This window comes from Denticeps clupeoides, chromosome 4 (genome assembly GCF_900700375.1).
Source record: "Denticeps clupeoides chromosome 4, fDenClu1.1, whole genome shotgun sequence".
NCBI classification, from domain to species: Eukaryota; Metazoa; Chordata; class Actinopteri; order Clupeiformes; family Denticipitidae; genus Denticeps; species Denticeps clupeoides.
Genome location: NC_041710.1, coordinates 19,270,104 through 19,297,773, shown reverse-complemented (window position 1 = coordinate 19,297,773; position 27,670 = coordinate 19,270,104). Strand labels below are relative to the sequence as shown.

The 27,670-nt window shown below is 41.3% G+C and overlaps 1 protein-coding gene across 1 annotated transcript in view; it reads right to left on the bottom strand.

The window, feature by feature from the left end:
- ctnna2 (catenin (cadherin-associated protein), alpha 2) overlaps positions 1-27,670 on the bottom strand; it is a 331,524-nt gene that overhangs the window by 252,557 nt on the left and 51,297 nt on the right. Inside the window, exons 3-6 of the mRNA XM_028975730.1 lie at positions 20,577-20,772; positions 12,833-12,999; positions 11,182-11,301; positions 10,561-10,827 (exon numbers count right to left, since the gene is read on the bottom strand). Of these exons, the coding sequence (XP_028831563.1) occupies positions 10,561-10,827; positions 11,182-11,301; positions 12,833-12,999; positions 20,577-20,772 (750 nt within the window). The remainder of the gene's footprint in view (positions 1-10,560; positions 10,828-11,181; positions 11,302-12,832; positions 13,000-20,576; positions 20,773-27,670) is intronic.

Sequence of the window (27,670 nt, the reverse complement as noted above, 5' to 3'; positions counted from 1 at the left end):
TCTTATTCATATTTTTTACAAATATCAGCCCAGGTCTTTTAAGTGCTTGCAAATATGCACACATGGAAGCTAGTTTGTGTGTCTCTCTTCATCCATGTAAGGTTTTCCACAAGTGTGCACATATGCATGCATGCTGATATTAGTAAAAATATTGCACAACCCCACTCCACACACATATAGGTACACAGGCACACTTCCAGACAACCAGACATACACCGCTGTCACAAACAACGCAGCTCCCCAGTTCTAAAGCACACAGTCATGTATCTCCAGTAGTGCCGAGACTGAATATTGATTGTGAGGAGCTGCTGTAGCGGCTCAGAGGCTTTTCCACTGCGACGCACTTGAGTGTGTGTGTGTGTGTGTTCAGGGGAGGGAGGTGAATAGTAGCCTGCAAGTGCGGGTAAGGGGAGGGATTTTGCAGGAAAGTTGTGAGCAAACACGTCTGATCAGCTGTCTCTCTCTGCCGAGTGCCAGTGGGGAAGGGGAGAGGTGCACAGAGATGATGAGATCTGAAACTTTAAGAGGAGAGTCAGGGTGGAAGAGGGTGGTGTGGACCTCGAATGCACCTGCCCCACCCACAGCGAATAGATGACATCATATTACCCCCCCACTCCATCAGCTGTCATACTGCTGAGGACATCTGAATATTAACTGAGGTCTGTGTGTGTGTGTGTGTGTGTGTGTGTGTGTGTGTGTGTGTGTGTGTGTGTGTGTGTGTGTGTGTGTGTGTGTGTGTGTGACAGAAAATTAGGTACTAAAAGAAATGATGAGGATGATAAAGAAAGAAGATCATGAATATGTTGGGCAACATGTAAATGTTATGGCTCTATAAAGCCTATGTTGACACCTCTCAGTAAAACCGATGTCCTCTTTGCTTATAAGCCTTTTGTGAGTAATGAGCCAGACTCAGGTGTACACCCACATACAGCTCCATGAGATAGCAAGTGTGTGTGTGTGTGTGTGTGTGAGAGAGAGAGAGAGAGAGGGGGGGGGGGGGGGGGAGACGAAGAGAAGGAGTCTGGAGACGGGAAGGACTGGAGTGCCTAGATTGATACAGTAATTACCCAGACTTACTCCTCTGTAAGGAATACATCTGCATGCATTAGACACCCTGCTCCTCTATTGCTGTCTACCTTGGGTCTCATACCCAATCACACACACACAAACACATGCAAAAAAATAATGCACAGACAGACACTCACATACTCACATGAGCTCAAATTTGCCTAGACACCAACAGTCAAATGCACATGCACTTCTGCACACACACACACACACACACACACTAAAATGCACAAATAAATTCTCACATAAACTCGCATACTTGCCTAGACACCAACAGCCAGATGCACATGCACATCGGTTCACACACACATTCAGGTACTGACATTTTCCCCCACAACCCTCACATACACATCTCTCTCTAAGTCCATCTAGTCAAAACACACACCACATTGCTGCTTCCTCCTCAGAACAGGTGCCCGTCTGATGTGTGGATCTAGTGTCACACTCAAATGTAGCATGGTGCCACACACACTAGCACACACACCACTCCAAACACACTCTCACTGCACCCTCCACCCCGAACATTTTCTCAATGCTCCTCACCCACCCACACACACACACTCTGACACCAGATATTTTACTGTGCTGCGGCGAATCTGCATAAAGCCAATCACCGGCATACATCAACTCCTCGCCCCTCTCCTCTTTCCCGGAGATCTGCTCCCTCTTTACCCTCTTTATGGTAATGTTTCCCTCCAAAAATCACACAGGATTTCTAGATGGCAACACTGGAAAATGTATCCATGCACAGACACACACACACACACACTTTATGGGCCCTGGTGACAAAGCGTGTACGAGTCACCAATGTTTTATCAGTGTCCTCATCATGAATTTTCACACACGGGCCACGCTGCCAATAAGTCATGATATGAATATGACAGGGAGGACAAGGTGAGGCTCTATATATCTTAGCTCAGTCGTGTGGTTCTCCAGCGTTGATTTGCGGCGGACCTTCATCTTATGCGTTGTTTACAGCCATCATGGTGTCAGGTATTAGCGCTAATTTGACAGACTGCTTTTGTGCAGTGGGTGGACAAAATAGAGTGGCATTCGTGACCTTTTTCCCTCAGGGGGGAAAAGCTTGTGGAAAAGAGTCCATGTTGAAGACATGGTGAAATGAGGAGTGTTAATTCCCCATGTGAGCTTTATCTAGCTGATCCAGTTTCATGTGCAGAAGACACACACACACACACACACACACACGCATTTGAAGTGACTGGGAGCATCTAACACCTCCACCCACAGATGCATCTGAACTCCAAACCTCACAAGAGCTGCAAACAAATGGAAATATAAAGAAGACAGAGCAAGTATGTGTGTGTATGACTGTGTGTCAAAAACAGAGCAAAGCGGGGGGGCTTGCTGTCCTTTCCCAAGATGCACAGCGGCGGCATGTCTCCCTCAGTGCAGCTTCTGGCTGGCAGTGGTGGGTGTTAGCAAGATGTGAGGATAAGAAGGAAAAAAGGAGAGAGAGAGAGAGAGAGAGAGAGAGAGATGGAGGGATGCTGACGCAGACTCGTTTCTCGACAGGGCATCCCACAGAGATGTGTGCTAGGCATCAGATCACAGATGCGGGAGAGAGAGAAAGAAAGAAAAAGGAAGAGCGAAAGAGATTCTGAATGCAGAATATTATATTAACCTCCATTCCGGACTTCTGGATTTCAGGTCCACCTACAGTTAAAATCCAAAATTCCTTAAACACACAGCAGCAGCTCAGCCTATATGCCCGACCCTGGCATCTCGCAAAAGGGCTCTCACTTCATTTTTACAGGCTACGCCACCCAGTCCTGTTACTATGGAGCAGCTTAAAAATGAGGGAGAGAGAGAAAGACAGGGAAGGAGGGAGGACAAGCATGATAAGACTTTGCAGAGGATGCCGTTGTATTGTACATGGTGCAATAATGCCCCCTGCTGGACAACAACAGCTCCTGCAGTTCAGCACCACAGCTGAGCTCTGGAGACTTTGAGACACATTTTTCACGGCTAAAGGGGGGGAACCGAATATGACGTGGAGAAGACAATCTGCTAAGACAGTCCTGGCATATTAATAGATGCTATCCAGAAACTGGAAAGCAATACTGCCCCCCAGGCACTGACGACGACACTAAAGCTATCATTTTGACGCAAATGCAATTATCTTAAAAACCTCTGTGTCTCGTCTTCAATTTTGGCGATGCTGCAATGGGGACAGAGCTGGCTCTGAAATGAATTTTTAGTGTGGTAGGTGTTGGGCTGTGGCCACTGGTGCACTACATTTTCATTCTCATTCATTTTTAGTCCTGAGTCTGGGAGATCTTTCCAAAAAGTAAACACTGATACTCTGTTGAGCAGATCATTTTAGAAGAACACACGCTTGCTTTTTTATTTTTTCCCTGCAGTAAGGAATGAATCCAAACAACACAAAAATTAAACGATTTAGGTAGCAGACACTTCTGTCCATAGGGAATAACTAAATTAGTAATATATTTGCTACATATATCATACATTTATGATGTGAAATACCAGATCTAAGGCAAAATGATGACTTCAGTTCAGAATTACTTTGAAAAGCTGATTCTCAAAGCAGGAGCTCTTTTAGGTCAGTTTTTGTTAGTAAATACGAGACCACTAGCTTGGGTGTCATTGTACGCAAACCCTGTGTCCAAAGCCCTTTCAATAGTTGACAGCAGTACTATGATATGAGCAGCTCAACAAATCCCCTCTCTTTCTTAGCAAATTCTCTCATTCTCTCTCACCTGACAAAAACACAGCTTGGCCATTTAGCCATGCATGCCTCAAGGTGCAGCGTGTTCCTGATTCTCACACCTGTATGCAAATGCTCATAAGCACGTTGGCTGGACCTAGCCCTCTGCCCTACACATCGCGTCCTGCTGGAAGCACATTTATACTGGAAATGCATGTAATTAATTCACTTTTGGACTGAAGTGCCTGCTAAGTGAATAATTTATTGCCACAGCAAAAATAGTATCCAATGTAAAAGTATAGTGTACATAATATATGCATGGCATAGCTGATTGCAATTCATATTATTAATACTAATTTCCACTCAAAGTACTTATTTATCAGCATATAGAATTTTTTTTTTTATCTTTATTAAAACATTTCAGTTTAAAATTTGTTCAAAACTATGTCTAAACCCTCAAATATGCACAGCCCTTGAGTAAAAGCACTATTGCAAGCATATCTGTTTGCTCTCGCCTTTTATTATTATTTTTGTGTCCTTGTTTCCCTTGCCCTCACTCATCTTTTTTATCTAAATAAGGCTGGCAAGATTTCAGCTACTGAGAGAAATCTCCTCTCCTTCCTTCCTTCTAATCTGACCTTTGGTTTGAGGCAGCGCTGCTGTACTAGAGCAGGGAGCTTAATAACCTGCAGTTTTCTTCCTTCTGCTTGTGCATGAAGGCTCTGAGCTGAAGGGGTCAGCGCAAGTGCTTTTGATTGGAGAGATTTCTGATGAGGGGTGATGCAGAGGACCAACACTAATTCACACACTATGTTTTTTTTCTGTTTTTTTATTCTCCTTTGTGCAGCGCAGAGCCCTGAGCTAAATACCAACCATTTTACCAGGAAAACACCCACAAACCCAGTTGACAGGTTTACCGACAAAAACACAAGTGACAGATGCAGCCATTTGTTTCAATGCCATGCTTTTGATCCTTTTCCAGGAGTCACAGCCCTGCCTCCCCCCAAAAAGCAGAAGAGGTGTGAAAGTTGTAAATATTCTAGATTGTATATTTTATTTAATTTTACTTATTTTATTGATCTTTGTTGAAGAAACCCTAGTTTAAATATGCACCTGCTGGTTGGCTGTACTTATATAGTGACAATAAAGGCATCTATCTAATCAAGTTTTGGAGTCCCAATACAGGCTCCCACTGGCAGTGACAGCAGCCAAATCAGTCACGGAAATAAGTGACAAGCGATTACAGGGGCAGCACTAAAACAGCACATCCTACACACTGTCTGGTTGTGAATGTAACTGATATACTGTTATTACCATAATTACCTGTCTGTCCATAAAATGCAATTATAAAACAAAAGACAAAAGCAATACAGCAGTCTGAAGGCCTCTAGCACAGTCTATTGTACAGAATCAGAGGAGGTGTGCACGAGGAGATGGAAAGATGAGCAGACAGCAGCCTGATTAAAGAAGTGCAAACCACAAAGACAATGTTCTCTTCACAATGTCTACAAGGTTATCTTGGCCTGATCACCACGTCAGTGTGAGGGTTGTGCAATTCAATGCATGTTCTTCCTCTCAAGTACAATTATTCACTTCTCTGGTCCACAGGGAGATGTTTCCTTATGGTGCCAGTGACTAGTTCCTCTTCTGTTGTTGGCCAGGCTTCAAATCCTTGAACAAAGCCCTCTTGACATCCTCTGTTTCTCTTTACAGAGGAACTTATGTTTTTCCTATGTGTTGTACATTCTCTGCTCCTTCCTGGCCTGCCACCTCATTTTTAATAATTATACTCCTGCATTCTGTAATATCAGACATGTGTACAGATGCCTTGTGCCTTATATTTCCTGCTTTTATAAGAAATATTTAGCAGTTTAAAAGAAGAAGGCAGGGTAGCGTACAGATAAAAACAGAGAATATAAATGGAATGGCTCGTGATATTTTCTCTTAATGGAATATGTGAATTTGTATTTAACCAATTGTGATAATTGGTTAAATACAATAATGGTGATAGAGTTTACAGTACCCTATTGGCCCACATTTAAAAATTATATAGTTACGTTTTTTATTTCCTACAATTTACAGGATTTTTTCTGCTCTACATAATATCTGTCTTCACAAAACACATCATCCAGACAATTCCCAGCAAACGTGGCAAATTGAGATGAGTGGATTAAGATGTAGTGCTTTCTGCTAGGCTGTCTTGTCAGTGCAGTTCTACAGTTTAAATTAAGTGGAAAAGCTGAAAGCTGTTCTTAAACTTATAACAAAGAACAGAGAATGTCTTCACTCGTTCACCCTTTCTCGTAACACACACACTCACTTAGCTCTCTTTGCACAGCCCTGTCTCCCCCTGGCAGATTTGACTCAGACAAGATATGGCATTTGTACTCTGTGTGCAGCCCTAAGTCTTTCAGAAAGTGCCTGTCTAACTGAGGTTGAAACGTCACTGTCCCAAGGCACATGCTGACATTTCACCAGGCATGCAGAGTTATGCCAGGGCTTAGTCTGCTTGCTAATGGAGTTTAAAGATTAGATGCAAGTGGAATTATAAGAAGATGTGAAAAAGGAAAGATACACATCATACCACAGCGATGTAGGTTTCGCTGTAAATAATCTCAATCTACAAATGAAGGGCCTCTGATTTCAGATTTATCCCTCTTAAAGTCATATGCCTTCTGCTTAGACATTTACACTATGCAGCAATTTCTACACACACACAAACAAAATGCAGAACAAATAAAGCATGACCCAGTAAAAGCAGGTGGGAAAAATGGAAATCCAGTGTGGATTCAAAGGGTAGACATCAGAGAATTGCATTAACATTGTTTGTCTGACTTCCTTAATTATTAGCAATGTACACTGCTTAACAAAATAAAGGGAACACAAAATAAGACATCCTAGATCTGAATGAATGAAATATTCTAATGAAATACTTTGTTCTTTACATAGTTGAATATGCTGACAACAAAATCACACAGAAATTATCGATGGAAATCAAATTTATCTACCCATGCAGGTCTAGATTTGGAGTCACACGCGAAATTGTGTGACGCCACATGCCTGTATGACCTCCCTACAACACCTGGGCATGCTGCTGATGAGGTGGCGGATGGTCTCCTGAGTGATCTCCTCCCTTCAGATCTGCAAAAGCATCCGGACAGCATTCTGGACAGTCTGTGGTACAACTTGGCATTGGTGGATGGACATGATGTTCCAGATGTGATCAATTGCACTCTGGTGTACTCTGGTCTGGGGAAAGCGCAGGTCAGTCCATAGCATCAATATCAGTCAGGCTACCTCTGGCGAGCACATGGAGGGTTGTGCGGCCCCCAAAGAAAAGCCCTCCACACCATTGCTGACCCACTGCTAAAACGGCCGTGCTCGAAAATTGGTGTTTAACAAATGCCAAACATGCTGAAAGCTGTTGAGCTGTAAACACAACCCCTTACCTGTGGGGGGTTTGGCCCCCACAGATGGGCCCTTATAGCACCTTTACGGAGGCAGTTTCTCACTGCTTGAGCAGACACATGGACATTTGTGGTCTGCTGGAGGACATTTTGCAGGGTTCTGGCAGTGCTCCTCCTGTTCCTCCTTGCACAAAGGCAGAGGTAGCGGTCCTGTTGTAGGTTGTTGCCCTCCTACGGCCTCCTCCACATCTCCTGATGTACTGTCCTGTCTCCTGGTAGCGCCTCCATGCTCTGGACACTACACTGACAGACACAGCTAACCTTCTTGCCTTTGATGAGCCATCCTGATTGAGTTGCACTACCTGACATCATTACATCAGTCAGAAAGCATAGGAAGTGAGAATCTTTCTGTGGTCACCACCTGCACAACCAAGCCTTTATTGGGGATGTCTTGCTAATCATTTCTACCTGTTGTGCAAATGGAATAGACATTTACATTTACAGCATTTATCAGACGCCCTTAGCCAGAGCAACTTTACTATACTTTACTTTACTTTACTTTATTTTGCTGACGCTTTTATCCAAAGCAACTTACAGGAGGAAGACACCAGCAATTCTCGTTCGATTTCTATAGATCCCTGGTAAGGCGATTTACAATCAGTAGTTACAGGGACAGTCCCCCCCTGGAGCAACTTAGGGTTAAGTGTCTTGCTCAGGGACACAATGGTTATAAGTGGGATTTGAACCTGGCTCTTCTAGTTCATAGGCGAGTGTGTTACCCACTAGGCTACTTAAGTGTTCCCTTTATTTTTTGAGCAGTGTACTTAAACTTACCTGAACATACAGAGGCATGGCACAATTGTTACAGGAGGTTACAGGAATGAACAATTTCTAATTTATTAACATAGGTATAATACTATTGCAGTTATATGTAAATATTGTTGGTAATGCAGTTGGTTACTGCAGTTTCACATTTAGCCACATGAGGTCACTGGCATTCTCTGATATAAAACCATAGCACCAAAAAAAATATTTTTTTTGTACTTTTTTTGATAATTAAAGAACTACTCACATGATGAGCTCAACAATATGTGAATGTAAACAATATGTGAATGGCAGCTCAATTTACACCCCTTTACATTGCATTTTAAATCAGCGCTGTCACTGGGTCTTCTGGTTCATAGGCAAGTGTGTTACCACTCCATTCTTATATTATTTTCTAAGCTCAGGATACTATACATTACCAAGGGTTGGGCATATATACTATTATTCATTTAGAACTGTTGCATACAACAAAATATGTCCTCTGCATTTAACCCATCACCTTCGTGAGCAGGACAGAACTTTGCTCAGTGGTACCTTGGCCGTTCGGGATATGGGAACCTTCCGATTATGGGTTTGTTTCCTAACCCACTCAGCCACCACTGTCACATGCACTTATGATCACCAGAAGGCTGTGCAAATTACAAGATGAGTTTCAACTCAAATAAAAATATTGTAAAATAAAATAAATATGGTATAGGTGTGAGGTAATTTTCAATAGGCAAACTGGTAATATGAGGCATAATAAAAAAAAAGTAAAAAGTGACCATTGTGCAAACACTTCATTCTAAATGCCAAGATGCATGATATCATGCAAAAAAAATTGCTAATTCTAAATGCTAAGAAAAAAAGAAAAAAACTATATCTGAAGACGTATGAAAACGTTCTGCCACTAGATGGCACTATTTAATAATGATATTACATTTTTTAAATTTACAGCATTTATCAGACACCCTTATCCAGAGTGACTTACAATCAGTAGTTACAGGGACAGTCCCCCCCTGGAGCAACTTAGGGTTAAGTGTCTTGCTCAGGGACACAATGGTAGTAAGTGGGATTTGAACCCGGGTCTTCTGGTTCATAGGCGAGTGTGTTACCCACTAGGCTAATACCACCCTGATATCATCTCATTTTGTGGCCTTTGCTATTTTCTTCTACTAATCTGACACTGCCCAATACAACATATCATAGTGTCAGAGCATGAACCATACTGGTTATAAAGCCTGGACATCTTCTTATTCTTAAGGTCAAGAGAGTGGCTTAATTTCTTAAGTTAAGCCACAGGCATGCAGAGTTGGGCATTCAGTCTAGCAATAGCATTTTAAAAAGAGTCCAGCAGCTGTAAGGTTCAGATAAAAGATAAGTGGCAAAGATGTGTGGAACGTAATGGTTACATTTCTCTTTAACACACATTTTGTTAGCTGGTGCACTCCAGTGCACCCTTCAGCATGTTTACAGGATTAAAACCAGTAATATTAAGAAGCGAGTTCATATAGGCTCAGTATACTTCTAAAAGCATGAGGACTAAGAGAAAGTCTTCTTTCTGGAGATTAATCACTTATATTTTTCAACCAAGATGAGTGTGACAGCTACAATAAAGTACTAAACTTTCTCTAACTGCAAATCGGTTATCCTACAGTTTCACACAAACAAATTCTTCTCCACCCACCTCTTATTGTTATCCATCTCAAATTTTGCCAATATGGGGCACTTTTTCTTTTGTATGCTGTGCATGTATCTCACACCTTTCCTCTCTGAATTAATACAATTCATTATTATTATTATACTCAGGCCTTCAAATAACTTGAACTGCGCCGATCCCTCCTTGGTTTCTTAGTTGCTCACCAAGATCATAGATAAGCAGGTTACATAGCCAGTACATACAGAACAACAATCCTTTGTCGCATGCTATGCCTATTATGTACCCTTGCTAATATAATAAATCACAAAGAGAGAATCACACCAAAGGGAACCTAAGTTCCTAAGTAGGTACAACTACCTAGAGGTTAAGATATGAGAACGTCTCATTCATCCGCCCCCAAAAGGCGCACATTAACGAATAACTGAGGATTCTTTTTTTTCAAATAGGATTCTTTTTCAAATCCTATCAGTGATCAGTAACTTAAAAACTTCTAAAGCAACATCTGGCTGTCACTGTGTGAGTGACAGAAGTATGTCAAGCATGGCTTCTAGCCATACAACCAAGTATGGCTTCTAGCCATACAACAAATGTTGAACTGTGATGACATTGAAATGGTTCCAATCACCTTACAATAAGGGAACACAAATAGGGAATAATTCAGTCAAAAACAGCTTTGCTGGATGGTTCATTCATCGCTACTGAACTTTCTTATCAGAACTGGACAAGGTCAGATTTTTTCTTTTCTCAGCAAAAATATCTTCCTTGTCACATGCTATAGCTGTCCACCAAGTTTCATAAGACATCAGAAATAAGACCCTTTTCAGTAAAATTGTCTGTAAGGACAGACAATTTCCTTGGCAGAGAAAATGTGTCTGGCAGTTTTTAAATGAATACTAGAATTAGAAACATAAATCCAAGGAGGTCTCAGTACTTACATCAAATTCATTCAGCGCAGCAGCCAGCTCACCGATGCCAGCGTGGCCATGTTTTTCGTCAGTGGGTGAAGTGGCCTGGGCGGAGCTGGAGATGCCCCCGATGGCCTCCTGCACCTGCTTGAAGACATAGTCGCGGTTGGCTCGTGTGGCCGCCACATCCGGGTGGCGCAGGTAGGCCTGTGAGGCTGTGTACAGCATGGTGGCATTCTTCTTCAAGGCACCCCGAGCTGCCGCCATCTCATCCCGACAGTGAGGATCTTTCAGCTCCTGTGCAGACACAGACACATACAGATAACTATAGCCTTAAGCAAACATGTTCAGCTGTTCCCTGCCTAATCACATAAATATATAGCATTTAAAATCATTTCTGGAGCTTTTTCTGAGAATTTCTTAACATGATTGAAAATATATTATTTATGCTGCCCTCTCCTTTCCAAGAAAAAAAGAACTGCCCTTAATTAATTTCCCAGAATCCCTTAAGCGTAATGAATAAATTAAGCAGCATTTTAAAGGAAAGCTCTCAGAGAAGCCCAGGATCGGAATGATGGAGCATTTTACTAGCCTGGCAGGCAGTGACTGCCACATATGCAATAAGTGTGGTGGATGTCGAGATTCTGGTACCTGCTGTCTGCGGGCAGCCACATAATTCAGCTTCACCATCTCCTTCCCAAATTCCTTAAAGCGGTTGGCCAGGTCCTGCTCGTTAGTGGCATTTTTCACAGCCTCCAGAGCATCCTCCACCTGTCAGACACACACACACAGACCTTAACCAACAGCGTGGTAAGTGAGTGACTGAGTGGCTATGTACACTGCGTTTTGTTGAGCGTACTTTACTGAGGACATCTCTCACTGTTGCTGGATTTCACTCATATTTGGCTGCCCTTTTTGACTGCAACATTTGAAGTGATTATAAGAGTGGGGCTCTGGGTTTACACGCTGTCGTTGATGGAACATTTTCACTTTGTTTCAACTGTACCCACTCTAATGAGGAAAAAGGCATTTAACAATCCTTCTAAGCCACTTACGTTGCTTTAATGCCCCAGTAATGACCACACGGTTTACAACGCAGCCTGAAACCATTACACATTTATAGAGATATTTCATTGGCATCACAGGAGCAAAATGAAACCACACAGTCATACAGTGATATATTTCAGGAATTTCAGACACGTGTCTGAAGCAGTGGTAGCCTAGCGGTTAAGGAAGCAGCCCCGTAATCAAAAGGTTGCCGGTTCAAATCCCGGTCTGCCAAGGTGCCACTGAGCAAAGCACCGTCCCCACACACTGCTCACACTGTCATGGCTGCTCACTAAGTGTGATGGTTAAAATCAGAGGACACATTTCGTTGTGTCACCGTGTGCTGTGCTGCAGTGTTTCACAATGACAATCACTTCACTTTCACTTTCACGTGTGCCATTCAGCTGATCTCTAGTATTCTTCAGTCTTACCCTTAACACACAAACAGAAAATTCATAAAATAAAAATAGCCCAATGAACATGAAGGGACAATTTCCTTTATGAGTGTCACTGGTCCTTCTGCTCTATCAGTATCAGACGTGACAATCATGCCCACAAATGCTGTCAATCACAGCCCTGACAGCAAAAGCCAAATTTCAAGGGTAACTGCCCACCCTTCATTACATAGTAGCTTAAGTGTAGCAGGGTCTTCTGGGTATCAACTGCTGTGCCCTAATTTGTATCGAAAGGCAAACATTAGGGCTTCAGAAAAGTTTAAGGGAAGGTGGCTTATTTATCTGAACTTAATAATAACCAGTGCAGAGCTGTGTGGTCAAGCACTTAGCTGTCGAAGTCAGGTATATGTGTGTGTGTGTGTGTGTCTTCATTTAAATGCTAATGAGGGAACAAGTAGGCCCAAGGGGAATCAGGAGAGCTTTTGGATTATAAATCAGTCTCGGGGACAGGCAGCACAGAAGAGGAAGCAGCATATCCCATTGAAACAGGTTTTCCATTTTGACTCAGCCCTTCAAGGCTTTGGGCAGGTCTGTGTGTGTGTCGATGAGTCAGTGAATGTGCGTATGCCACTGTAAGAATCATAAGAAACTGGCATCAGCACATTCAGAGGGGTTCTGCTGAGAGTACCTGTGACACTGAGGTGTCTTTGAACACCCACAACCTTTCTGAAGCTGTTAAAGTCAATGCAGTCCATAAAAATTAGAGATTCACACAGATTTCACCTACATAAATCTCAGCTGAATGAAATGCTGATGCTAACTTTAGACTAACTGAAACAAGCCAAGATGGGCAAACTTACAATTTTAAGGTGAGCCAAGAGCCTCATGACATCAGCCATGTCTGCCAGAATGAGGAGTCTGGTGACCGCAGAGAGGAGAGCACGGGCAGCCCTCACCATTGTGCCACGCTTCACGGACGAACATGGGTCATCTGCAAACTCAGAAGAGGCCATCCGCATCGTCTCACCTGCAATAGACACACATACAAGATGTTCATTTCTAAATGGTTTAAGACCACGTTTAAATGAATGCCACAAGTTTTCTGAAGCTGTTGAAGTCACCAAGTCATCCAGGACATCTTGCTACGGTGCAAGAAAGTATGAACATTCGTTTAATGGTGTGATGTGAAAAGTTGTTTAATTGATATCTTCACTCCACCAACATTCACAGGGCTCGGGAACTAGAGGCTGCTATTTAAACAAAGAACTGATTGTTCATTTGTTTGTGTGTATGAGGTGCACCTATGTTTGACTCCTTTGTGGGTCTCTATTCCACCTGTGACCCAAAAAAAATATGTTAATTTGCCATGTTCCTTGTATACCCACTACCTGCAAAGAGACTCCACACATTTGGCCTTTTTTGGCAACGCCCCATTTTTGTTATGTTAATTAGTTAAGAAACCTTTTAGTTCTGACCCCTTGTGCACCATGACATGAACACCACTTTTCTGTTACTGTCACAGAGCTGGTACATTCACCAAGGCCAATACTGACTGAACATTACATGTTTGTTTCCCCATTAAAACACATGAAATTCAGAGAATAAATGGCAACAAAATTAATAGAGAGATAACACACTACAAAAAACAGGACAGCAAAAGGAAAACTGTCTGAAGCAATCATTTGTGGAAACAAGGTCTACAGCCTCACCAGTTCACAGCAACTTCAAAGTTCACAAAAGGCACTTCTATGTGAAAAGGCAGGATTCCATCATAATGATTACAGCAATAGCAAAAGACATAAAGCCAACTGGGGTTATGATTTCATTACAGTTTTATTTTATCTTGTACTATCTCCTTTAAAAGGCCCAACTACTAGCTCCACTTAATTTAAACATCCTTGTACAACCCTCACTGTACAACTTTGCTAAAATTGAACACTTCCATCTTGAGCTGCCTTTGATTAAGACATTTCACCAAATTACAATAAGGCAAAGCACACATTCACCAAAACAGAACACTGCATATCTCTAAGGCCACTTTTAGAACAGAGGTTCAATAGTAATTTCACTTTGTTTTTATATTCTTTACCTGGTGATGAAAATGTCAACATGCATTCTGGCCCAACAGGCTGAAAATGATTTTGAAGATCCTGATTACATGGACTGTACAGTGAAAAAGTGATTGTTTTGTCACAGCACAGCACATGGTGCACACAATGAAATGTGTTCTCTGCATTTAACCCATCACCATGTGAGCAGTGTGTGGGGACGCTGCCTTGCATGTGGATATGATTTGATTTCGCTATGCTTCCTTAACCGCTAGTCCACCACTTCCCCAAAAACAAGTGTTGTCATCCTGCTCTCTGACTGCATCATGGGATACCGCAACGTCTGTGGCACAGAAGTCGTAACCCAACAACAGTTCTACAGAAAGATCTTTGGGGTTACTCAGGGACACAACAGTCTTCCTCTCCCAGGATCCCTACAACCACACACAGCCATGAGGGAGGTCCCTTGCGAAAAGCTGATCACAGAACAATCTGCTCCACCTGAGGGATTGCGGCGCCTCATTTGAAAACGATCAAATGACTGATGACAATCTCATATTAGAGCCCCAGGAAGTCTCTGGATGGTGTCCCTTAATTCAAAGCGTGAGGAAATCCATAGATCACACCGCAGAGCCCTCATAACTCACAGTGAGGGCCTCTGCACTGCCTCCATCAAATCAACTTGAGCCACAGGCCTAAATCAATCAGTAGTCAGATGATGGAGAAGAGCAAGCTGGAGATCTTTTGTCTCAGAATAAGTGTTGAGAGAGACATCTTTGTTTGATCAGAGGAATGGGAAGAGGCAGATTATCTCCCTATGCTGGTATCTTAAGGACAAAGACAATGTCTGAAAAGTCTTCAAGGCTAAACTCATTGTGCTGGAATATCTCCCCCTCAATAAACTTTTTTTTCTTTCATCATTCTGTTTCTCAGGTTCTCAGGGGAAAGACGCCCGCATGAACAAATGACTGAATTCCCTTTCAGTTCTGCAGCGCGCAATCCTTCATTATCAGGAACACAGGTGGCTGGATAGATTGACATCTCCTCCTTTCAGACTCCTTCAGGATTCAGTCGAGAAGGCGAAGTCATGGGTCTTTGATGCAGATCTGGGTCCCATTCCTGTCCATGCTTCTATCCTCCTCATATTAAGGTGATGTTAACAGAATGATGGAAGTGACTGCATGTCCACAGAGTGTCGACTCAGCAGCCTATCAGTACTTCGGCCAGAGCATAATGGGATTTGGACAGCCTTGATTGCCACTGTCAGACTTGGCTTCCAAGCCCTCAAGGTCAGCTGAATAAGAGCAAAAGCTGCAATGGCAGAGGGAGCTGGAAACCTGATTGATCATTCCTTCAAGAGGCAGGATATTTCCTATTAGTCATGAAAAGGTCACAGAAACACAAATACATGCACACACAATTCTGTATCCACTCTATCCCCTCTAACACACACACACACAACCACTCAGCTTTTCATACATGTTTTACTCTCCTCTCCTACAGCTCCTATGTTCCTCTTTCCAGCTGTCAGTCATTCTGTTTCAAGGCTTCGCTCACCTTCCCTAATACACTACTTCTGTCACTCTCACCATTCCTCTTTTCCTCTCCATCTGTTCATCCTCAGGGGAGGCTTTGACAGTATGAACATGCTGGGATGGTAATAGATCTGCTCATACACACTTATAATCGTTGTGTCACACACAGTTCAAAAGAAGAGTGTGTCGTATGCACAACACACACTGCGTTTCCTTGTCCCAATTCACACCGGGACATCCATCGTCTCCCAGGTGGCTCCGGATCAGCAAAAAATCACTACAGCATGATTGCTCTCTTACTACGCTGTTGTTACACGCTTTCTACTTTGTAGCTGTGAATAAGACATAGCTCATCAGCTGAATGCTGTGATTAATATCCAAACACCAGTCATTCAAGCTCCATTCAACATGTTTTATAGAGATAAACAATTATCATGTTCAATGACATGACATTTGTATTAAAAGAACAATTATTGGATAAAATATATCATAATGGATGATCTGTTCATTGAGATCACTATAACCCATCCAGTATAGTTTCATGTGACAGTGTATTTCATAATTCTTGGTGTTGGTACTATGCCTGTGTAAATGGTGAAGGTTGCATCAGGACAGTCACATGATCTGCTGTGGCAACCCCTAACTGGAGCAGCTAAAGGACAAAGAAGAGTTCATTGAGATTACTATGAATAATACATTTAAGTCATATTTATTGCTAAAACTATACGTCTTTCTGTAATCAGTTTACAACATTGAATGGCTTCCTATAGCTTAGTCCCTACCTAGATTTGAGAATAAGTGCTACAGGCCACAAACAGGAAGTAGTAGATGAGGAAGAAGAGTTGAGAGGAAGAAGGAAGGCCTGGGGTGCTCATAGAGGTTTACTCTCAGAAGGGACAGCCATGTTCTATCCCTGATTTACATGTTCTGCATCTAATTATAACTGACAGTAGTCAATGCTCCTCATAGAGGTTAGAATCTGGATAAGAAGTACTGTCTCCAAACGCTGCTCACTAAGGTGATGGGTTAAATGCAGAGGATACATTGGGCCTAGTGGGTAAGGAAGCGGACCTGCAATCAGAAGGTTGTGGGCTCAAAGCCTGAACTGCCAAGGTGCAACTGAGTAAAGCACAGTCTCCACACACTGCTCCCTTGCTCTTGTCATGGCTGTCCACTGCTCACTAAAGTGATGGGCTAAATGCAGAGGACACATTTCATTGTGAATGAATGATAACTTTCAGAAAAAATTGCTATGTCAGGGTAGCAAAGCAGGGTGAAGGAGCGATTGTCGCAACATTCAGGAAACCCCAATTGCGGTAAGGTGCAAAAAGAGTATGTTGCCTTTTAATCTGAGACCGTATGTCAGCCTCAGCTGTACACTACCACTGTATATAGTCATTTGAACGCACCAGCGCTGTAATGTAGATAAAGAAGGGAGGAGGTGAGAGGAGAAAAAGGGATCGAGCTTACTTCTGAGTTGAGTTGGTACAGGATATGGTTCATGCTGCAATGACTGTGTGCCGAACACCTGTACAGCGTTGCTTTAATGACAAGCATCACCCATTTCCACATTCATTGCAATCACATGACCAGAGTCACACAATATACATCTGCTCTTTTTTGTTATTACTTTCTCATTTAGTCACTTGTGTACTTTTTAACACAGTGCCCTTTATCTCAAAGTGTGGACCACTAGTGGCCAAAAATTTGGTAAACACAACCACATGGATTGCACGTCCTCCAGTAATAGTCATAGTTAAAGAGTCATTCTTGGCACAGGATTCAGTGCAAAAGGTAGGCTTGGTTAACGCAATCACTCTGCACCAACATCATGATCCCAGAGCTATTCAGTGTCTTGTGAGTATATCTACACTAGCAGTTGAAATTTATTTGGATGCAAGTGGGCGCAACCTAAAATTGTGCCAAGGTCTTATGCAGCTGCAATAACTTGACATTAGGTAAGTACGCAGTCCCAGCCATAATGGCAATGTTACAAAAAACTAGCATAATAATTTATTTCAGATTTCTGTGAAAGTTGGATTTTCCACCCTGGATGGACTAAAAACAAAGTAGCTCAACTGAAATCAATGTGGCCCCAGGTGGTTAAAACTGTCCAGCGTGGAGGCAGACATTAATTCACTGTAGTCCTTAGGCATCTTAATGAGAAAAATACATGAATGTTGGTTATGCCATTCATAAAAGCCCTGTTTCATTACTTTGTATAAGTTATATATTGTTGAAATTCACTGGAGTTATTTTTTTTATGAATAAAGTGGTCATTGGTCTGAAAAGGTTTGAAAAACCTTAAACCACATATGATGTTCATAATAATGCATAAAAAGGGAAAAAAATATTCTGTCATGAATTTAAAAAGTAAAAGCTTGTTAATGGTTATGTTAATGGTTATGCAGTGTTTAAGTAACAGGATCAAGTTCTATACATCTATAATGCTCTCATCACATGGCCAAAGCATCATAGTGTGGCCTAACGAAGCCACAGGGGTCATCTATATATCAGAGTAGGAGCACAGAGAAGACGAAAGAGAGGGATCTATGGCTGCAGGCTCTCAGGGAGAACGTTGTAATTACTAGAGCATGAGGTAATCTCAGGGATCACTGAGTCAGGCAAATGCACCTTTCCTCAGTCAGATAGGTGTGTGTGTGTGTGTGTGTGTGTGTGTGTGTGTGTGTGTGTGTGTGTGTGTGTGTGTGTGTGTGTGTGTGTGTGTGTGTGTGTGTGTGTGTGTGTGTGTGTGTGTGTATTACAGTTTTGTTATATCAGAATGCCACAGGTCACAGGGTCACTTAAATCAGACACAAGGACACTAATGGCAGCCAACGTTGGTCATAAAACGTGACCATAAATTACTGCTTGTTTAATCATACTCCAATCCAACATAGCAGAGTGAAATCACTTCATGACTGAGCAACAGGTCATGCAGACAAATCCCTCACTGTAGAAACAAGTAGTCACAGCAACTCACATCCAACAGGTAGTTAATGAGTGATCAATTTTAGTACCTTTCAATGAAAAAGGTAACACTTTCATCCCCATTAATGGATGGGTGCTGCCTAAATTTGCTAAACTGTACAGAGCAATTTAGTCATAAAATTCCAATTGCAGATTGAATAAGATTCAAAATTCAGGGCTTATCAAGGGCTATACTGCAAGAAAATCAACCATGACAAACAACCTTTATAAAGGGTTGAGCAAACACCCAAGAGCCTGTTTGACGAAAGGATAATTTTAAGGTGCTTTTGAAAGGTTGGCTGGTATTATTTCAGTGGATAAACACACATCCAGTGCAAATCCCACAATAAGCAAAAGCCGTTGGCTGCACCTTTCTACCACAGAATAAAATGGGAGTTCAGTTGGTTCTGGGAAGCCTTAATTGAAGGTCATGCGGCATCCCTGCTGTTGCCCCAAGCTAGGAGAACCCCACCTGAATTTCAAGGTAATCACCCTCTACCTGGCAGAATAAATCTTTTACAAGCACACACAGTTGGACTGAGGCCTGACAAAAGTGGAAGAGGAGTTTCACAGGTTCAGAGATAGAAACAGGAAGATACAAAGAGACAGGGTATATTTGATTACATTTTGATGTCTAATCCAATATATTATTAACGGCACATGTTTTGATGACGGCACTATTAATGCCAGTCCCCAGCCTGGGTAAATGGGGAGGCTTGCGTCAAGAAGGTCATCCGGTATGAAACCTTTGGCAAATCTGGGCAAAAGACTGAGTGGTCCACTATGGCAACCACTATACTAATTTCTCACTAGACAACAACTCTATACTTCTCTAAACTTAATAAAATAACAATAATGTATAACAAAGAATGTTAATCAGATACATGAAAATGTATGGGCACTGATAAAGGTCTGGTGACATAAAAAGATGCAAATGACAAGACTGGAGTGAATTTCTTCTGGGATAACTGATTGTACAGAGACTGGCCATGACCAGCATATTACTTGCTAGCTTTTGGAATTTATTCTGTCAATTGTGGACTAAGACAGAAATAATTTTGACAGGCATTATATTCCCTCCATAGGACAGCATCACATAATATATTGAAGATTACAGCTAACCATAACACTTCCTACCAATAGAAAGTTTAAGATTTACCCCTGAATGAAGAATATTTACAGTCATGAAATTATTGTCATGATGTGTAGACCTTTTAATTTATTAATGTATTGTTAAACATTTTAAAAAACATGCTGAACCCCAATCTTTGACCTGAAGCAGTACAAGCACCTGCATTAAATAAAATTAAAACAGAGGAAAACATCTATTAATACTAGAGGATGACATTTTTGTTCAATTTTACATTATGACAAGCATAAAGAAATTGGACAAACTATCCCAGACACTATCATAAGCCATCGTGAAAGACATAAGCCATGAGATGGGTGCAATTGCTGGTCCCAGGGCAATGCGTGCAGGATTTCCTGATTTCCTCCACCTGGTTCCCCTCCTTTAAAGGAGTACATGCACCGGTATACCAGGTCCGGTATTGTTGTATTGTTCGTCGTGCATGTGTCATGTGCATGTGTCGGGCCGCACCAGCGGTTTCATCGTGTCTAGTCAGTGGGCTGGCAGGTCCATCAGGCAGACGAGTGGACCTTGCCCACATGTTGCCCACAGGTCGTGTGACTCAGGGGCTCTTGGTTGTGTGTATGAATGTACAGAAAATACAGTGTTGATGTGTTGTTGTTTTGTCGTTCAGACATGGTGCGTAAGACTAATACATCAAATGCAGGAATAATTACGTATCTGAATCAGGAAAAGTGGTAAATCTGTACACCTGTCCACTCAGACAATCAAATAATTGTGTCTCACAACCACAGAAAGAGCTTTTTGTAATCAAAATACATTTGAAGAATCTGTAAATGATAAATAAAAATCCATATGTTGTTTATTTTCCTTAACGTTATTCCTTAAAGTTGAAGTATAAAACTAAGACGTGATTCCTTTTTTTATGGATCATAGAGTCTATGTAATGATGAGAACTTGCCTTGCTTGCGGACATCCTCTACAGCAGCAATAAGCTCCTCCTTGAGGTCCTGGCTTTCCTTAGCAATCTGCTCGCCCTTTTCCAGAAAGTTCTGAGTTGCCTGCTCCACAGACACGGCCAACACGTGGGCTTTCTTGGAACGTCCTTTCTTCTTGCTTGAGGGGCCTTTGTTGCTGGTGTTCACCAGGGTGGTCACCTGCCAAATGCAGAAGAAGAGAGGTAAAATAGAGGTACGACAGATGGATATTATAATGCTTTAATATTATGTAGATCATTATTAGCATATCTTATACACCAACTATGTTAATTAATTTGGATATATAAACTGCATGTTGCTCTGTTGAATGACTGCTGTTATTTTCTCTGTCATTGATAAGAGTGCCATTCAGACCACTTTAAAAACAGCTTGGGCACCTTGAGATGTGATAAAAAGGCATTCAAATGCATTCAGTGTGACAAGTAAATTCTTGTCATATTCTCCAGCTCATAGCTCATAATTCTGCATTACATCCATCCCTTACATAAGTAATCAATGTGACTGCAGCTTATCCCATTCAAAGCACGACAAAGCCTTCTCTTCAGATAATATTTAGGCAGGGTAGGACTCTTTCCGGCAGCTGATAAGTTTTCTGTTGAAATTCTCAGTATGACAGTCCAAAATCCCTGAGGCCATCTTCATCCTCTGCTCCACCACCCACTGCAACTCTGCAGCATGGGCACTGACTAGAGCCACAACAACACATGGGTTTCTTATGGTGGTTTTACATGTTACAGGTTCATACAGTGAGCAAAACTGAACCTTGATGTTTACAGTGGTGAATTGCTGAGTTTCAAAAAAAATCAGGAAGGGATAAAAAGACGAGAGAAAGCTGAGCACTCAAAATGTCAAAGTGACATTGAAATCACAAATGGGATTTTTCACATTGGCCAGTGGCGTACTCCATAATCAACAGAAACACTCGTTTCCTTTTTTTTTCTTTTTTTTAATGAGATACATACCTAACCTTTGTTAGAAATAATTGAAGATGGCCTTGAGTATAGCTCCAGGTGAGTGGCGTAATGTGGCCTGAGACTCTCATTATCACCTCCTTTACTTTATAAAAGTGAAAGCATAGTGGGACAGATACCAAGGCTACAGCTTATTGGTAACAGCCCCAAGTTTTACAATTATGGTGTCACAAAGGAAAGAGTGTAGTTATCAAGGGAAGGAATAGACCCCTCAAGCTGCATGATGCCTCGCCCACAGCACCAGCCATCAAAGCGTTCCCAGTGTGCCTATGACAGAGCTGCTCCTTCCCCTCTACAAAATATGCCAACTATGCAAGCAGGGACATAAACAAGAAATATCTGGATTGATGCAAGGAGAAAAGTGGGTCAGACTGACAAACTAAGGCAGTGACGAAAAGTTCAGATGAAGGGAGAAATGTACATAAAAGAAACTTTCCCAGTGCTCCCACAGCTCTTTTTATTGAAAAAAAATAATTCAGTTAAACACTAATCATCAATCAAATACACAAGACAAAACATTTCCCAAAATGAAAAATCACAGAAAATGTCTGAGATGAGTTTTTGTAGATCCTACAACATAAATCAACAAATATTTTTTTATGTTGTCAATAGGAATGTATCTTGACCATTCTAAACAATTTTCTGATGACCTTTGAAAAAGCTTTGACCTATTTTCACATAGCCCTTCTTTTTCTTTTTACCACCCCTTCATTTATATTTTAAACTTATAAAACATATTTGGTGAAGTACAATTAAATTATCCAGGGCAAAGCACCTGGAGATGACAGGATTAATTGCAGTTCACTGTAAATTATTCATTATGGTTCATTAAGAAATTCACATAATTGTAGCGTATTTATTTAGCCCACCACAAAAGGCCTGCACTTCACTGTCAATAGATGGAAGGGTATTTAAGTTTAATTAAATATAATTATTTAACTCAATAACTATTCCTTATCCTTTTTTCCGAGATTGCTTTTCTATTGCACTTTTCTTGGACTGCTGAGGTTTGGGGAAGTGTTGGCCTAGTGGTTAAGAAAGCGGCACCGTAATCAGAAGGTTGACGATTCGAATGCCAAGCCACCAAGGTGCCACTGATGGGCCACTAATCAAAGCACCGTCCCCACACACTGCTCCCCGGGCGCCTGTTATGGCTGCTCACTGCTCACCAAGGGTGATGTTAAAAGCAGAGGACACATTTCGCTGTGTCACCTTTTACTGTGATGCAGTGGTTCACAATGACAATCACTTCACTTTCACTAATGCAATATTACACAGAGTCAGAGTCAGAGCCAGGATTTGTGGATTTGTGAAAGAATGGCTTCATATTTCATACAGAAATTCAGGATGACAACAGCAACTTCAGTCAGCACCCCTCCACCAGACTAAACATGTTCTGACACAGATTTTACACACAGTAAATCTTTGACATTGGATTGTAAAAAAAGGACTCATATCTGATCTAGTAGTTATATATGAGCAAAAAAAGAACTCAGGGTTATGAAGTTCAGTAAGGAACTAGTTGTTATTTTACAAGAATAGACACACTGGGGGAGGTCGGAGGGGAATGGTCTCGCACAACCCATCACTCTCTCTCACACTCTTAAACCAGAAAGAGCCTCAGTGGGTATGAATCATGAAAGAGCAGCTCGTGTCAAAATGACAAATGTGGCCAAAACTTTCACAAGTGAATCTACGAGGCCAGCATTTTCTCAATAAAGAGTGAACTGACCCTGCACAGCATCAGAGCCCTTAAATTGTATCATAGTAGCAAATCGAAATATTTGTAATTATAATGTCAATAAATCATTCAACCACCTAAATGGCAAGCACACTATTACAAGTCCTGTTATAACTGAAGGTTCCCAAAGAAACACACTTAGCCTGGTGTTGCTTTTTAGTACTTTAGTACTTTAGTACTATGGGGTGGTAGTAGCCTAATGGGTAACACACTTGATTATGAACAAGAAGACCAAATCCCGCTAACTACCATTGTGTCCCTGAGCAAGACACTTAACCCTAAGTTGTTCCAGGGGGCAACAACTGTCCCTGTCACTGCTGATTGTAAGTCGCTCTGGATAAGGGCGTCTGATAAATGCTGTAAATGTAAATGTAAATGTAAATGTAGTACTTGGTGAATGAAAGTCACTATACATCATTTGAGCAAAACAGAAATGTTGATTTACTTCTTCTTCTTCACTAACTTGCTCCTGTTAGGAGTCGCTACAGTAAATCAACCGGTCTGACTGTCCACACAATTAATTTGCAAAAGTTTTACACCGGATCCCCATTTACCTAAGCTGTTATGTTATTAACATTCAGCACCATTCAAGTTTGATTAATTCGAGCTGATACACTTGAAGATCCATTATGTAATAAGGAGGCAAGATAAAATTGGTCCAAAAGAGAACATAAAGTTTTGCAATCTCAAGTACCCAGCTAGACAACCACGCCCATGTCATTGATTTATCCTCAGACCTGAAGCTAACCCGACTAAAGATTAGCAAGAAGCCCTTCATCCTTATCACTGCTTGGTCAATACTGACAATGGAGCTTAAGTGTAGTCATTTCATTAAAGTAAAGCAAAATCAAACGGTCCAGCAGCAAAGAAAAAGAGACTGCATAAGAACTGAATAAGAGACTAAATAAGAACTGCATAATGACCTCAGCTTATTCACCCCAGGAGCCACGAGATTCTTGCTTCTGTTTTATTTAATCCTTCTGTTCTAGACTCATTGCAGGAAAAAAAATTGCATGAAAACACAGTTAAGACTAGACCTGGCCACTGTTCTTTTCTTTGAAACTTTATAGCTCTTTCTTCAGGGAAACTTCATGCTCTCTTTCTTCTTACCCAATCAGGATATATACAGAACATATATTACTTTATTCAAAGGATGTGCAATCATTGTGACAGTACAAGCATGTCAAGTACAATAATGGCCAATGGCCATTTAGTAAAGGCAGATTATGTTATTCTGAATTATCTTGGAATTATATATGACTGCATACTCCTCCCATCTCCCTTTGTTTCTTTTTTATGACATGAGAGGAATCTCCAGAAGACAGGGCTTCCTAAGTGTAAAAACAATAATTCGGTGACAGATCTGCACTATTCAGATTAAGGGTCAGATTTTGTCTGAACTTGTTTTATACAGTACTGGTTTTATACAGTACTGTCCCAAATTTTTAAATACTGTAATCTAAGAATGCGTTCAAATTTGTTTAATTTTAACAAATTTACTCCACAGCAGGACCTACTAGCTCTTCTTTTCATTCATTGTATTTTATTAATTAGTGACAATAAACTATGAACATTTACACAGTATTGTATACCCAGGTAAGCCATCATCATCACCACCATCTTCATCGAAAGTACTCCTGCTGCTAGTGAGCTGCCCACAGAGGTTGTGGGTGAAGCTGAGAGAAACAGCATTACCCACAAATATGTTATTTTTCCAATTATGGTGCCCAAATAGTTTTACTAATAGTTTTAGAGCATGTGAAAGGTATGATGAATTCTGCCAATAAAAACATAAAAGCCTATAGTCACAAACCTGACTTTTTGGGGTGCTCAGGGTCAGTGTTCCATTTATGTGTGTGTGTCTAAAGTCACCCCGATTACCTGATTTTTCATCTCTGTCTGCGTGTATATGTCCTATGTCATGTTCTGGTCTGGACATTGATAATTTTACCACTGTGCTGTCCCTGTGTTCATCATTTCCTGCACTGGTATTTTGAGTGCAGTAAATCCTTTGATGTGTTAGTCGTGCATTTTAACCTCTGCCCTGCACCGATCCCTGACACCTATTTAAAATCCCCTATTTTAATATCACAGATACCTGACACCTTTTTAAAATGTCTGGGTGGTAGTAGCCTAGTGGGTAACACACTCGCCTATGAACCAGAAGACCCAGGTTCAAATCCCACTTAACACCGAGTTGCTCCAGGGTGACTGTCCCTGTAACTACTGATTGATTTACATTTACATTTACAGCATTTATCAGACGGCCTTATCCAATCTGTTAACATAAAATGTTCATAATCACTATATGAGGCTTTATCCATATATGTCCCTGCCAATAAATTGCTGACCCCTAAATAAAATGTTGCTGGATGAGACTCCACTTCCCTGACATGAGTTTAGATGATGGTCAAGCACCCCTCCAGAGCCAGATGTAATAACATCAAAGCAAATTTTGCTAATTGTAAACGAGCTGACACATTTGGATGTTTGGATGGAGTATTAACTTTCCATGTTCATAAAAAAAAAAGGTTGTAGATCTGAGACTTTTCACAGCTGCATCTTTTAAATAAATAATAATCTTCTGAGAAGGGACAACTGTTAAATAAATAAATATTTTCAAGAGATTACATAAAACTGCCCTTTCTTGTACTTAAGAGTCTAAGAATCTATATTGTAAAAATGTGCTTTCACGTCACTCAACATTCTCTGTAATAGAATCTAAAAGATGGACACCAAGTCAATATTTGAAAAATCAATAATTACGTATCTTCTCTTGAAGCTGTTAATGTGTGAAAATGATTTTTTTTTCTGCATTTATAAACTCTTTGGTTATTATTTGGTTATAATCTACATGGGGTTTTATTTCACTGCAATTATTGTTAGTTTTAAAGAGAAAATCTTCTCTTTTTGACTTGGAGAAGCGATGGCCAAAAATATTCTTGGAACTGTGTGGAATTAAGGACTGAAGGCAAAAATCCTTCACACACCGAAGCCAGCACAAACCTGGATAGAATGACTGTCAGTCTGCTTCACTCCAGATACAAATATAATATTAATAGTCCTCCATCCAGGGCACAACAGAGAGATTAGGATGTGAAGGAAGATGGGGGTTGGTTGCCTGAAGCGGTGACGCAAAATGACAAACAGCACACCGAGGCCACTCAGCACATGGACGCCTTTGGCAAGGTGCTTTAATAGGGGCACAAAACAAGGCACAGCCATCATGTAAAATGCAAAAAAAAACATAAAGAATATTGGACTGAAGCATGGAGGGGAAAAAAAAACATGATGGACTATGGCAAATGCTGCTTATGAGCAAACACCAGCAGCCCAGAATGTAAATGTACACAAAAAATTACTGTGTGTTTGTGTGTTTGTCTGTCTCTTCCAGTGGCCTTTCCTGCCAGCTCATATGTAGCCGGAGGTAAATCCCATTCATCACCTGGTTTAAACCTGCTGCTTACTCAAACAAACATCTGGCCACACTACACCTCAATACCTCACCCCCCTTTCTGTCTTTAAAAGGCACGTATCTCTCCCAGCTTCTGCTGGGGCTTACAGATTTGTGCAGCTTTTAATGCTATCTTCTAATAATATCACATACTCATGTCTGATATGTCTCCAATATTGTTGGACAATACACATGAACAAAACCAGAACATTACCCCAGACACCTGAGTGCAGACCTCCACCAACATTCTGGAAAGGAGTCAAATTTCTGAATAAAACATTCTTTCCCAATGTCGTCATCCCAGTGTGCATCCCAGAAACTTGTACCCATGAACGGGTACATGGATTGTGATATAGCTGAACTTTGTTGCCTGTGGGGTTGCAAGGTCAAAAGATACCAGTAAGATACAATGCACAGAAAAAGTGAAACTCCATGACACACCCCCTGCCTGTGAGCTGCTCACAAAAAAAAACAGGCCCACAGCACTGGCCCCAAAGGCCCCAAGCACTGGCACTCCATGGACAAGTAAATGTTAACCCATTTGGGCTTGAACTATAGACAACTCTTGCAGTTTCCTGCACAGCCAGTCTCAGATGCATCATCTTCTAGTATCCATCTTCTACTCCCTGCATCCACAGAACCAAGGGCCCTTAAACCTCAGTGAGCTAAAGCGCAGCAGGAAACTGTATATAATTGTGGCTGAAAAACTACAGACCTAATTAACTTAGTCAAGATTAATCCATTGGATTTCCCTTGTGACACCACACAGCTGGACCGCTTATGAGCAGAAAGTCCATTTTAGTCCTTTTAGTACAAGTCCGTCCCCAGCATGATGGCAGGTGCAGCAGAGGTGACAAGGGTGACAAGAGAAACAGGGGGAAAGGAAAAAAA